The following is a 13,556-nucleotide window of genomic DNA, read 5'->3' as shown; positions in this document are numbered from 1 at the left end:
AGTGACAACTTCCTAAACTCCAACCATAAATCGAAGTTTAGTAAACTTTGCCTCTGTGAGAATCTTTGTAAATATGTCTACAACTTGATCATCTGTTGAACAAAATTGCACTTCAAGAACATGGTCGTGAATGAGCTCTCTGATGAAGTGCATGTGTAGTTCAATGTGTTTGTTGCATTGATATTGGACTGGATCTTTGCATAGTTGAATGGCACTTTGATTATCACACCAAAGTGTAGTCGGATGCTACTGCTGAAAGCCAAACTCTGACAGGATCTAACGAAGCCACAGGACTTCCTTACTAGCTTGTACAGCACCACGATACTCTGCTTCTGCTGAAGAAAGAGAAATGGCACTTTGTTTCTTGCAAGCCCATGTAATAAGTCCTGAACCAAGAGTGAACAAATAACCTGCAGTAGACTTCCGATCATCAGGGTCACTAGCCCAATCAGAATTAGTGAAACCAACCAATAGAGGAGATGCTTCTGCACTGTAATGAATCCCAAATTGAATTGTACCTCGAACATAACGAAGTATTCTTTTAGCCGCTTTCCAATGACTTTCATGTGGGTTTTGCATAAACCGAGCAATAAGGCCAATAACAAAGGAAAGTTCAGGACGAGTATGGGTCAGATACAAAAGTTTTCCTACAAGTTGACGGTATAAGGTAGCATCAACTTCAGGGGAGTACAAGTGACTGAAAGTTTGGCTCCAGACTGAAAGGGAGAAGGAGCTGGCTTACAGTCGTCCATGTGAAAATGGCGTAGAAGATCACATGCATACTTGGATTGGGAAAGGAAAATACCTTCCTTGGATTGCAAGACTTGAAGACCAAGAAAATAATGCAAGTGTCCTAATTCTATCATTTCAAACTTCTTTTTGAGGCTGGAATTCACATGGTTTATAAGGTTGGTATCACTACCAGTAAGGATAAGATCATCAACATAAAGAACAAGAATGATAAGATACTTGCTTTCTTGGTGTAGACAGTATTGTCAGAATGACACCTAGAAAATTCAGTTTCTAAAAGAAAGCTATCCATTTTGGCATACGAAGCCCGAGGGGCTTGCTTGAGACCATAAAGGGATCTCTTAAGCCGACATCCAAGGCTAGAGTCTGTTTGTATAAAGCCAGTAGGTTGTTCCATATAGATTTCTTCATGCAAGTCCCTATGCAAGAACGTAGATTTAACATCCATCTAATGGACTTCCCTTTTGAAAGAGGCAGCAAGGGAAAGAACAAGGCGGATAGAGTTCATTTTCACAACAGGGGAGAAGGTTTCAGTATAGTCAATGCCTTCAACTTGTGAAAAACCCTTGGCAACAAGACGACCATTATGTTTATCAACTTTTCCATTTGGTCCATACTTGGTTCTGTAAACCCATTTGCATCTAACAAGTTTTAGTCCCTTTGGAAGGGGAACAAGATCCCATGTATCATTTGCCAATAATGAATGATATTCTTCATTCATAGTTGCGTCCCAATCTGGATGGCCTGAAGCTTCTGCAAAGATGTCAGAATCATAATTAGCTGAAGCTTGAGCTAGTAGAGAAGAGGTCTATCGAATTGAGAACGTGTACGTCGCTGATCTGTAGGATCACCGACAAGAGCACCTGCTGCATCCCGAGTAGTACGGACCCATTTTGGAAGTTGAGGAGCTGAAGGAGGATCCTAAGAAGGTTGGGGAGGATTGTCATCCTCGTTGTCATCATCTGAAGAAAGAATATTCTCAGAAGTAGAAGTGAAGAGAGAGGTGGCACATCCGCCGAACTAGACTCGTAGGCCGATATATTTTCAACAAACTTTACATCTCTTCTAATAAAAACATTTTTGGACTTAAGTGGAATAAGTTTGTATCCTTTGACATCTTCAGAATATCCAACAAAAATACATTTTTCACTCTTAGGTTCTAAAGCTTTATGTTTCTCATCTGGAATATGGGCCCATGCTTCACTTCCAAAAACACAAAAGTGACTTACATCTGGTTTAATTGAGTTCCATGCTTCTTCTGGAGTGATATTCTTTAAAACCTTAGTAGGAGTGCAACTTATTATGTAATTTGCACAGTTTATTGCTTCTGCCCAAAAATTAGGACTAAGTCCTTTACATTGAAGCATACAATTAGCCATTTCCTTTAAGGTGTGATTCTTCCTTTCAGCTACACCATTTTGTTGTGGAGTATATGGAACAGTATGTTGCATTTGAATTCCATTCTTAGTGCAAAAGTTGATGAATTTGTTGTTAACATGGTCTCCGCCATTATCAGATCTTAGCTTAAGAATTTGATGTCCAGATTGTTTTTCAACAAAGGCCTTAAAGGCCAAGAACATGTTAAATACTTCACTCTTGAGTTTTAAGAAGTATACCCAAGAGCGTCTGGAGAAATCATCAATGAAAGTTAAGAAATACTTGTAGCCAGATAAGGAAACAACTGGAAGTGGACCACATAAATCACTATGCACAAGCTGTAAAGGGGCTGAGGCGTGCCAAGAGGCACGTTTTTCAAAACTATCTCGATGATGTTTTCCGAGTACACATCCAGAACAAACACCATCTCTGCAAGATACCATTGGAAGACCTGTCACCACATTTTTTTTACATAGATTCTGAAGGGAGCGAAAGTTTAAGTGACCAAATCGCTCATGCCAAAGTTTGTTCACTTCATCATTATGAGCAACAAATACCGAGGGAAGATTTGATGACCCAAAGTTGTTAAACTTATACAACCTTGTAGAATCATCAACAATGCTAGTAGCTAAAATCTATCTAGGATCTCTTAGGTCCTTAATTACAACATCGTGAGGTGAAAATTCAACGATTTTACCTTCACCTGAATGAGTTATCTGATATACAGATAGAAGGTTGCAGGATAAGGTTCGAACACATAATACATCATTGAATTGACCATTGTCTATATGAAGAGTTCCAGTCCCTACAACACTAAGAGATCTATCATCACCAGAATATATATTTTTGGTGTTACAATCATTTAAAGAAGAAAACATGGCTTTGTTTTTGGCTATGTGATAAGAAGCTCCAGAATCAATGAGCCACTCATGAGAATGAGAAGAAGAAGATACATTTAGTCATATCCAGACTGAGATGCTTGACAACCACATGCAGAAAGTGTTATTCCTAAAGATGAAGTTGAAGTTGTTAAGTGCTCCAAATGGATGTTATGCTTCTTCATTGCTGCTTCCAAGGCTTCCAACTTCTTAAAGCATTTGGATTCTAAGTGGCCATCTCGATTACAAAAGTGGCAAAGTCTATTAGTCTTCTTCCCTTTGTTTTTATTTGCCTTATCATTTTGTTGAAATGATTTTTCATTTTGAGACTGAAATGGCTTAGGACGCTTGTTTGGTTTAGGACCATTCTTCTTAGGATACGGCTTCTTAGGATTCTTTGAATTTGGTTGCTGCTGAGTGGCTAAGGCTTTCTTAGAAGAGCTTCCAAGATTAAGAAGACCAAGATGTAAGAGTTTTTCTTGTTCTCTTATTAAAGAATCACAAAAGGCATCAAAGGAAGGGGGCTTGTAGTCTTGTCCTTGAGAAATGAAGGCTTTTTTTGTAGAATGGAAGGTGGAAACAAACACAAAGTAGGGTGGTCCCCAACTTAGTAAGAATGGAATAGATAAGGTTACCATCTTCTTTCATAACCTTAACACCTTCCAAGAGAAGTCTAAGGGTTTTGAACTTGGACAAAAAATCTTCAATGGAAGAAAAATTATTGAGGTCCAATGTAAACAACTCGAAAAACTCATTTTCGAGTTGATAAGCTCTAAGTTCATTTTTAATTCCAAAAACTTTAGTGATCTGTTTCATTGCTTCATTAGGAGTATCAAGTTCTGCGATATGGAATCTAAGGTTTGGAAAAATAAATATCCCTATCAACCCACGTGCTTGATCTTGCCTATTTTCCCATTTGGCTACCTTATCTTCATCTTTTGGTTTGGTTTCTTGGTCTGAGGCTATTCTGTAAAGACCTTTACTTCTAAGTAAATCCACAATGTAGGACCAGCATTAGAAGTAGTTGGTGCTGTCAAGAATAACTTGGCATGGACTTTCCATTTTAACAGAAACTGAAGCTATAGATGTTGAAGCTAAGTGTTCCAATGGAAAGATCTCGAAAAATTAAGCTGATTCAAAAAAAATGGCTCTGAAAACGGCTTCCGTATGAAGAAGCTATGGCTTTTTGAAGAAAAGTTGTTGAAGATGCCGACGAAGTGCAGGAATATGCGGAAATGAATGATAATGTTATATTTAAAAAAAAAAAATCCGCCCCCTTTCCAAACTTAATCTAATTAGCTCAACAAAAAGAAAGACTTGAACTCAAGACCTCTATTCTCATAATGCAGCTTTGAACCAAGTGAGTTAGATTAAAAGGTTAGTAATTTTTGAAAAAGTGGAAGGGGTTTGTTTTTTTGTTTTTAGTCACTGAAGCTTTGGGGTGCATGCTTACTTGAGAAATCTCTTTTTGGCCTACAAAACAAAAAACATAAAACCCAACACGAACATACAAAAAAACAACACCTTACGGCTTGAAGTTAGTTTTAGCCGGAAACTAAATATTTCCCTCAATGTTTCTGATTTTCCGAGATCACACTAAGGCGCAGCGGAAAAGAGCATACGCATTTAAAAACCCTTCCTTTATGTTTCTAATTTGCCCAAATCGCACAAAGTCGCAAGGCAAAGAGCATACGCAGAAATGAAAGGTATAGATCCGGTAATAAAAAAAAACAAAGAGCTAAATAAAACGAAATAAACAGAGAGAAAATAACTAAAAACTGCAAATAAACATTGTATACCTCCAGATCTTAAAAATGACGTAGCTAGGGCTACCGGAAACCTTTTCACGTCAAACAAAAGGGGTTCCTCACTAGAACAAATGCTCCTAACACAATAGAGCAGTCCTCTCGGCCCGAAAGCAGTCAGTAACAATAGATCTAGGAAATGACAGTCGGATGCAGTTCTACCGGCTTCAGATTTGGATCACCAACGAATGCGGCCCTCAAATAGCTCTGATACCATGTAGGAATTTACAGGGTAAGTTCCTAAGACAGAACACCAAAGGACATCGCTCACAAACAGATCACAGATCAATACACCAGTATTGTTGACGTGGTTAAAACCCTCAAAGAGGGAAATAGTCCACGGCCTGAGCCAACGCGGCCACTTCAGGCAATTTATTAATAAAAGAATGAAAATTTACATAAGTTTCTCTCATGAACGGCTACCCTACAAATGACCCTCCATGCTCTTTAAATAGATATCATGGACCAATCGGATGTTAAGCCACAGATCAAGTATTGGTAATACCGAGGAGAGAATGAGCCGTCGGATTGCAAGTTACAAAAGTACATAGTAAAAAAACACACTTTACCTAACTCTACACTAGACCAAGTTATACTTAACTATTTCCTATGTGTCGGAATATCCTAACAATAAGTTCACACACACATAAAACACAAGATATGCTCTTTGGGAAACCCTTTCGGGAGAAAACCCAGCTGGAAGGTGAGGTTGCTTCGCTCTCTTTCTCTGTCTGGAAATATGGCTGCAGGTACAAAGAAGTAATGCATGTGGCCTGCGAGCTGCTATATCCTCTCTGTGCGCTCTACCTCATATCTCTCCTAGCTATCTTTGCTCAGCTATGGAACAAAATGCTCTCGAAAGAATGGAATGTCTCTTCCTCCTAGTGGCCTGGTTATAACACAACCTAATAGCCTACTAGTGGTTAAGTTTGACTACATCAACTCTTAACTAGAGTTACAAAATAGACTCTTCTAGAGTCTTTTACACACAAGCATGTGGCTAGCCCCTTTTCCATGAATAATGGGTGCTAACGCGGCATCCTCCCAAACTGTAGGTGTGAAAATAGGAAGGTCAACTTCTGAGTGGCATAACTTTTGCATACAGACTTTGATTGATGTGCTTCTTGTGCCACTGGAAAGGTCTCTTTGTGTAGAATAGCATGAAAAGGCACGGTGCTAAAGTGAAAAAGTTTTACCCCCAAAAAACGTCGTTTGATGCCTAAAAATGCTCCCGGAAGGTTTCAGACCCCATTTCGCCAAACTGAGTCCCGCTGGTAAAAATGGTCTTGTGAGCTGATTCCTCCACTTTTTCCACTCCAAATGCATCGAGATGGATGACAAACAATATAATGATCCAATTTGGATCACCTAGGTTGTTACATAAATAAATGGTTGTACTAGCATCATTTACATTATAATTTGCAGAAAATAGGTTTACAATGACGTGATAGATAGTTAGCTGATGATTCTGATCTTTGAAAAATTTGTCCAACTGCTTCCTTGGACTTGTGACAAAATAAGTGCAACACGGCCTTCCAAAAATAATTTACTCCACACTTTCATGTGAAGTTTGGCCCACCAAAAACTATGGCATAATTAACTTGGCCCCTTCACGGTCCCGCTTAATGAAGATTTGATTAATATAAAACCACACGACCCTTTGAATTTTTAACATTGTAGCTCATTGGGCCAATTTGTCAAGTTTTTATTATACCTGCAACAATTTGTCAGAGAATTTGTTAAACACTTAATAAGCAAATTTGTCGAGCTCATTTTGACAAATTCTCATTTTGCTACAGGAACAGGGTTTTCGACTTCTCCGTCAAAACCCTTCAGTAATAGATGCGACTGAAAACTGAAAAACCCACAGGCTGATCCAAAATCGATGCTCTAATACTACTTTAATATTCCTAATGGAAAATTTGATAGTAAATACCATGAATGAACTTAAACAACATTAATCACAAATAAACACAACCAACAATTTGAAGCACAAATAAACGCCAATAAAATCACTAAGCAATTTTATTGATCCACTGAAAAGAGTACATCCGCATGAAGGAATAGTGGAACCTGAGCTTGCCAAGCAAGCAGAGCAAAACCCAGAAAAAGAGCTCTGACCCAAATGATGAATGACCCTGGCAATGATGTAGGTGGACCGGCGAGAGGACCACTACAAACCTGCTACTACAAAATTTCTTTCTCCAAAACTCCACTAAAACTCTGTGAGATTTCTAAGTGAAATCTCCTCAAGAGTGTTGGGCTTTCATCCAACACCCACTAGCAAACTCGAGGGTTTCCATCCTGGGGCTATAGAAGTTGGGAAGTAGGTTCTCTAAACCTCATCAACAATATTTATCAACAATCCAAGATGTACTCCTATGGTCTCCTCCTCTTTTAATAAATTTAATGGACCCCTCTAGAGGCCTTTATTTTATTATTATTTTAATCACTAGTACCTTTTCCCTCCTTTTATTTTAATTAAAACACCCTTTTAATTTGGGAAAATGGTAAATCGGCCACCATTCTTCCTCCGGCCACTGAAAATCACTTCCCACCATCTCATTCTGTTCTGTAGATCTTCTCGTTCTGGTTCCAACGAGCTATTACACTAAGGTGCTCCGTCAAGTATTCCTCCTAGAATCCTACCTTAAGCATAATTAATTGAGTTAGGCCCCATAATAACCATGTTTTTCCGAAAGTTGTCGGAATGCAACGGAACAAAAGGCAAGTTGTGGGGATGATGGAATATGCCAAGTGAATGCCATCAAATCCCAAAGAAACTCCTCAAAACCCCATAAAGCCCCTCCAGAAGCTCTTGGGCCCACTGATGGTAAACTTGCTCCTATTACCTAACTACCTCCAACCATGGGAGTCCATCCTTGACCAAGCCACAAGGGAAACAAAAAAAAGGGACATGAAAAATTGGTGTAAAAAACTTTTCAAGATATTGTCTCTTATGATAATTTTTCATTCATAAAAATGTATTCCATGGCAGCCTTTAGGATTTCATCATATGTCTTGGATAATGTTAGGGCTTCTTCTTGATAGTCTTAGGGCTCCAAGTTTAGGACTTGCAAGATAAGAACTCCTTCACATGTGTTATTCATTTATTAGGATTAGGGCATCTTCAACAAAGCCAAGCCATCATATATCAAACATTTTAGTGCTAGCATCAATAATTTGGGGCTAAGGCATCTTCTAGAGTAGGGCATATTCAACAAGGCTAGGGAATTATATATCAAACATTTTAGGGCTAGCATCAATAATTTAGGGCTAGGGCATCTTCTAGAGCTAGGGCATCATGTAGTCATTAATAGGGCTTTCCATTATTGATGACGCCATTTACATGGGATTTCAACAATGCAAATCATCATAATGGATGTGGCGCATGTTAATGCCTCTTTTAATCCTATGAGATGGGTATTGAAGATGTGGCTTCTTGCTTCGAGTGTCCATTAATATCAAGGCCATCTTTCTTGGTCCTTTTCCTTGTCATCTCATGTTAAGGTTTTTCCTTAATTATTTGGGTTGCATTTTATTTTAGCTTAAACAAATTGGTTGTGATGTTGCATCCATTCGCAGGAGTCTCACTCACAGTAATATAACCTAAAAAACATTTGAACTCGTCATGGAAGATCCACCTAAAAAACATTTGGACTTGTCATGGCAGATCAGTGTATCGCTTGACTTTGTCTTCTTCAAATATGTTAAGGCCTCTTTGTTTTATATTCTTTGACTCCATAACCTTTGGACTGATACTAGTCTTAGCAACCCACCATCCACTTAACATCTAAAGTATAACTTCTTTGTTTTTCCAAGTCGAATTCTCCATCTACATTTTAGCCTTCATTAGATAGACTCACTGATCCTATCTTAGGGAGCACCTCCCTCCAAGTGACAAAGAATAGCCAACCTAAAGTGAGAGGAAGGTCTATTGTGGTGATAGTAAGCAACCTTCTTGAGTTCCCCTAGGGCTGCACTTGTGTTTTGCGCTTTACCACCTTAAGTGCGGGTTCGGAAGGTAACAAAGTGTGAGGAACAGTTCTCTATAAAGAGATTTCATGAGATATGAGAAAATCCTGGAAACGATTGCTAATATATTCACCTCTACCATCAGTCATGAGACACTTGATTTTCCTATTATTTTGATTTCTTGCAAGAGGTTTGAATTCCCAAAACATTCCAAACACCTCATCCTTAGATTTAATTGTGCATAGCCAAAAATGCAATGAAAATCATTGATGAAGATGAGGAAGTATTTAGTTCCCCTAATAGAATATGTAGACACAACCCACAGATATCACTATGATCCAATGCAAGAGGCTCAGAAGCTCACCTTGCTTTGTCCTTAGGAAAGGACACCTAACCTAATAGAGAAGATAACCTGGCAGTAGGAGAAACATGTCATATAAGGGAATGAATATCAGAAGCATAGAAAAGCTCATACAAAACAGAGACTGTGTTGATGGAAATAATTGTTGGCAAGCAATAATGTGATGCCCTTGGGAAAAGTTTAGGAAGCAATAATGTGGTTCAGATGTGATCAGATATAGATGCCCAATAGTGACATTACTTGAGACACAGTTTCAGACACCAAGCACGGACATGGTGGTTGGCAGAAGCTTCTGATATCCGGTAGTGACACCCAGCAGAAGTGAACAGAAATATGCCCATGAAAGGTTAGGCCCTAAAATGAAACAATAAAATCATTCTATCATGAGTGTAGAAGTGTTGATATTTAATGGAAAAAATGAAGTTTTTTAACTTCAGAGAAAGGAGAATTATATGATGAACCCAGAAGTTTATAACTGAAAATGCCCCAAGGCATGCATAGCCTTTCTAGAACAAAGTAAAGAATTGTATGTCTGTTTTTGGTCACATGAAATGTTGGGAAGTGTTTTTCCTGGTTGAAAAAGTTCACTTATTGAAGTAATGAGCTTAATGCTTGCTCAATGGCAATAGTTGTCTTGTAGCTGGAATTGGCCATTCCTACATAAAAACAAAAAAATTGTTACAAGAAATGTGAAACTAGACGTAAAACTTTGTATAATGATAGTTGATGATGCATGCCCCCGTGAGAACTATCTTTAGTCTAACAGAGCCCTTCTATAGTTGACTCATAGAAGGTTGACAGAGGTCTCTAGAAGATGCTCAATATGGTGTTTGTTTAAGGAACAGCAAGAACATAATTCTTCAATTTCTACCTTCAAGATAAGGGTCATGGCATATCTACTGAAGTATCCTGATTGTTTAAATGAACAGCAAAAGCAGTGTTTTACCTTCAGCATGAGGGTCATGGCAATTGAAACGAGCACTAATGATGGTTTTGATACAGTTGTGGATGAAGACACATCATCTACCAAGCTGAAAATTCCACCCTAGTTGCATGGCCAGAAGGTGCAAAAGGAGGCACTATGATTGGGAGTAGATGTGCATGAAGAGCACGGTAATAAGGAGGTTCAAAATGATCCAAATCAGGCAGAAGGCAGAACTGATATGGACTCTGGAGGGAAAAATGATGAGAAAAATCCCAAGTGGTATTACAGTCTACAGCAATGCACAATTGGAGGAGCTTACTCAACAGAGAGAGGAATGGCCAAATGGGAGATAAAAAAGAAAAGGAAAGGTAGTCAACAATTTATTTATTTTCCTCTCTCTTGTGCCCTTAGAACAGCAGCGTCCTGAAAAGATTGAGTGGGAGAAGTCACCCAGGGGGACTAAAGGCGGAATTGATTTTACAATAAAACAAGACACGATAAAGCCAGCTATCTCAGTTTCAGTGATGGAGCAACAAAAGGACGCTAAAGAGTGGTGAATTCTAGGTAAAAGAGGTGTAGTTGACAGGCTGGACTTTCTACAGGTTATAGCAAGCTCAAAAGGCAGAGTATTTCAACATAAGTTTATTGTGCTATCAATATGTGGAGAAGGTGCATTTATTGAAGGACAAATCTAATACAGCATCAATTGTGGAGAGGCTGAATTTTCAACCACCATAACCCCAGTCAGGCTCGTTAGTGAATGATCAAATGCTTGATGGTTTGGCATACTCAAAATCAACCATGCCAGATACAGGTCATGCAATCAGCATTTTCTCTTGTGACCTGGCAGCATCAAAGAGAGACACATGATGCATAGACAAGGCGGCCTAGTGGGGAGTTGTGAGCCTTACTCTATTGCCAATCAATTGTGTTACTCAAAAGCAGATTCTAGACAGTTTCAACTTTCATAGTCCATATAAGTTGGTTATGTTTTGGGACAAGCAATTGTGTCTCAAATGACCATTGAAAGATAAAGATTAATAACGGTCATATTTGTAATCCAGGAGTTACAAAAAAAGAATTGGCATTTTCTCCAAGCACGTGCAGGTTATGACATCTAAGAAATCCTATGCCATAGCTTTCATACTGGTCATTTAATTCTGAGGTCCAGTTATATAGAGCTCATTTCACATTGACTTTAATAAACCTTTGAGTTCAGCCATATTTTATCTACATAAACCAGTTTAAGAGATGGTTGTTTGCAATGTAAACCTCAACTGTCTATCTTCAAACAAACTATCAACCCCATTGAATGGAAAATAAATCTACCAATTAGTATTGTTCACATCAGTTGTAATGTAGACATTATAGCAAGATTTGTGACAGCAGAAAATGTCAACGAATCAGACCAAAAATTAACAGACAGCACGACTAACAAATTAAGAAATCATTTCGATTGCATTCGATGGAAATAGAAAATTACCAAAAATGTAGTGTCGGACCTACTAAAACCAGGCCAATAAGTGTGGACATAGAAAGCCGCTTTACATCAAGTTTAGGGGACTTGTCTATTACCAACTGCAATTCAAGGTTTACCCTGCAAAAAGTCAGTTGTGTGCCCATTGTCCATGGATTGCTCATACAGGTAAATTCAATGTAAAACGAATGTCTAATATACATCGGCAACTCAATCTAGTTAAAAATGATAAGCATGCAACAATATTTTTATAGCTTAGGCTTGGTATCTGATACAGTTCACAATTTTTTGATGAAACCATTCCCATTTACGTTGCCAGAAATTGATGGATAATGCGAGAATTATGGAGCAAAGCTGAGCTCTGATTCACCTCAGTTCTTTCGTCAAAGAAAAAAAATTATGTTTTCAGTGCATTTTAATTAGTCTGGACTCTGAACAAATTACAGAGACATATCAGAAACAGTAGCTATACACATAAATGAGATATCTGAATGTAGCAGTCAAATTGTTATACCGAGGGGGTCCCTTGTCCCACCAACAAGGATATCTCATACATCAATTTAGCAACTGATGAGGCTGTGACCTTAAACTATATTATTAGTATTATGATACAAAATTGGTTCAGCAAATAATTGTAACATCTAAACTAGAATCTACTTTTAAAACGAACAACTGAATCTCGTGTTAAGTACTTGTAGTTAGCCTTTTTAGTTTTATGATTTTTGCTTTTAGCTTTTAGAGTTTCCATAAAACTGGCGAGCCTGTGACCTTAAATTATATTATTAGTATTATAATACAAAATTGGTTCAGCAAATAATTGTAACATCTAAACTAGAATCTACTTTTAAAACGAACAACTGAATCTCGTGTTAAGTACTTGTAGTTAGCCTTTTAGTTTTATGATTTTTGCTTTTAGCTTTTAGAGTTTCCATAGTAGCACGAGTACCACTCCCGAGAGTTGGGGAGCCCATACCTGCCATATGCCCACTCCTACGAGCTTTTGAACTTTTCAAAAATGTTATCCTTCAGGGTTACTCAAAAATAGTTTACACTGGGGGGTCTTTCATGTGATGTGGGGTGCAGTGTATGGATGATGCAGTGATTCCATGATGGACATGCACATGTAGGGATAGCATAAACTTAGAGTTCTCGACCTTGTATGGAAGCTTATGTGGCATTCTTCTTTGGGGAGTTAAAGACCTTTAGACAGCTTGGTAACTTCTTCATGATGGTCAAATAGACATTGAGTTGCTTGCTTGGAGGACATCTTGTGTTGGGGGAGAAGCGCTTGGCATTTTGGAGGAGGGCATCAAGCCCTAGATGGCATGGGCACACTTGGATCACTTGCATGAAGGCTTGTACTCGACTTATTCTAGCTTGGGTCAAGGAAGTGATCATGTAGGTGTGGTGGACCAAAAGGAGCACATAACATTGGAGGAGCATTGGACCTTGCTTAAGCAGCGGCCATACCTTGGAGCCTTGCTTGTTGATGATATCATCTTGGAGCTGTTACCACGCAATCTAGCAGGGGTCTGTAACAAATAAAATATATAAATAATATAAATATAATGTAAAAGATAATAATCATAAATAATAGTTAAGTTAAGATAATAGTTAAGTTGAAGAGGCATCTCTAATAGGACATGACTCTTCATGAAGAGACGTTGGCGTGATATATAAGCAAGCCTCTTGTTCTCATTGTAAATCATTATCATTATCATTCTTATTCTTATTCACATATTTAATATAATATTTATATCCTTAATGGATAATTTAATATTCCAAGTCTTTTGGAGTAATTAATCTTAAGAAGGAACTTTGTTCGCTTCATGTGGTATCAGAGCCACGTTTGGCTGATCACCAGGCCTTTGGCTATCAACCTATCATCAACCTTGTTGTTGTCATAATTGAAGCGTTTCGCTATATATTGGGAGATTCTCCATTTTTTAGGCCTTTGGCCATTAAAAAAAAAATTAACCAAAAAAAATATAAGTAAATAAATTAAAAA

General features: G+C 38.1%; 1 protein-coding gene across 4 annotated transcripts in view; it reads right to left on the bottom strand.

Moving 5' to 3' along the window:
- LOC149163435 (Peroxisomal membrane 22 kDa (Mpv17/PMP22) family protein) overlaps positions 1-13,556 on the bottom strand; it is a 152,309-nt gene that overhangs the window by 84,157 nt on the left and 54,596 nt on the right. For all 4 annotated transcript variants that reach the window (XM_089431710.1, XM_089431711.1, XM_089431712.1 and 1 more), the window contains one exon: positions 11,555-11,649. In XM_089431710.1, the coding sequence (XP_089287836.1) occupies positions 11,555-11,649 (95 nt within the window). The remainder of the gene's footprint in view (positions 1-11,554; positions 11,650-13,556) is intronic.

The sequence above is a fragment of the Pinus tabuliformis genome, chromosome 5_1 (assembly GCF_031772625.1).
Source record: "Pinus tabuliformis cultivar Carrire ecotype Pingquan chromosome 5_1, CPIR1, whole genome shotgun sequence".
Lineage (NCBI taxonomy): Eukaryota > Viridiplantae > Streptophyta > Pinopsida > Pinales > Pinaceae > Pinus > Pinus tabuliformis.
Note: the sequence above shows the minus strand (reverse complement) of the source record. Positions and strands in the feature narration are given on the sequence as shown.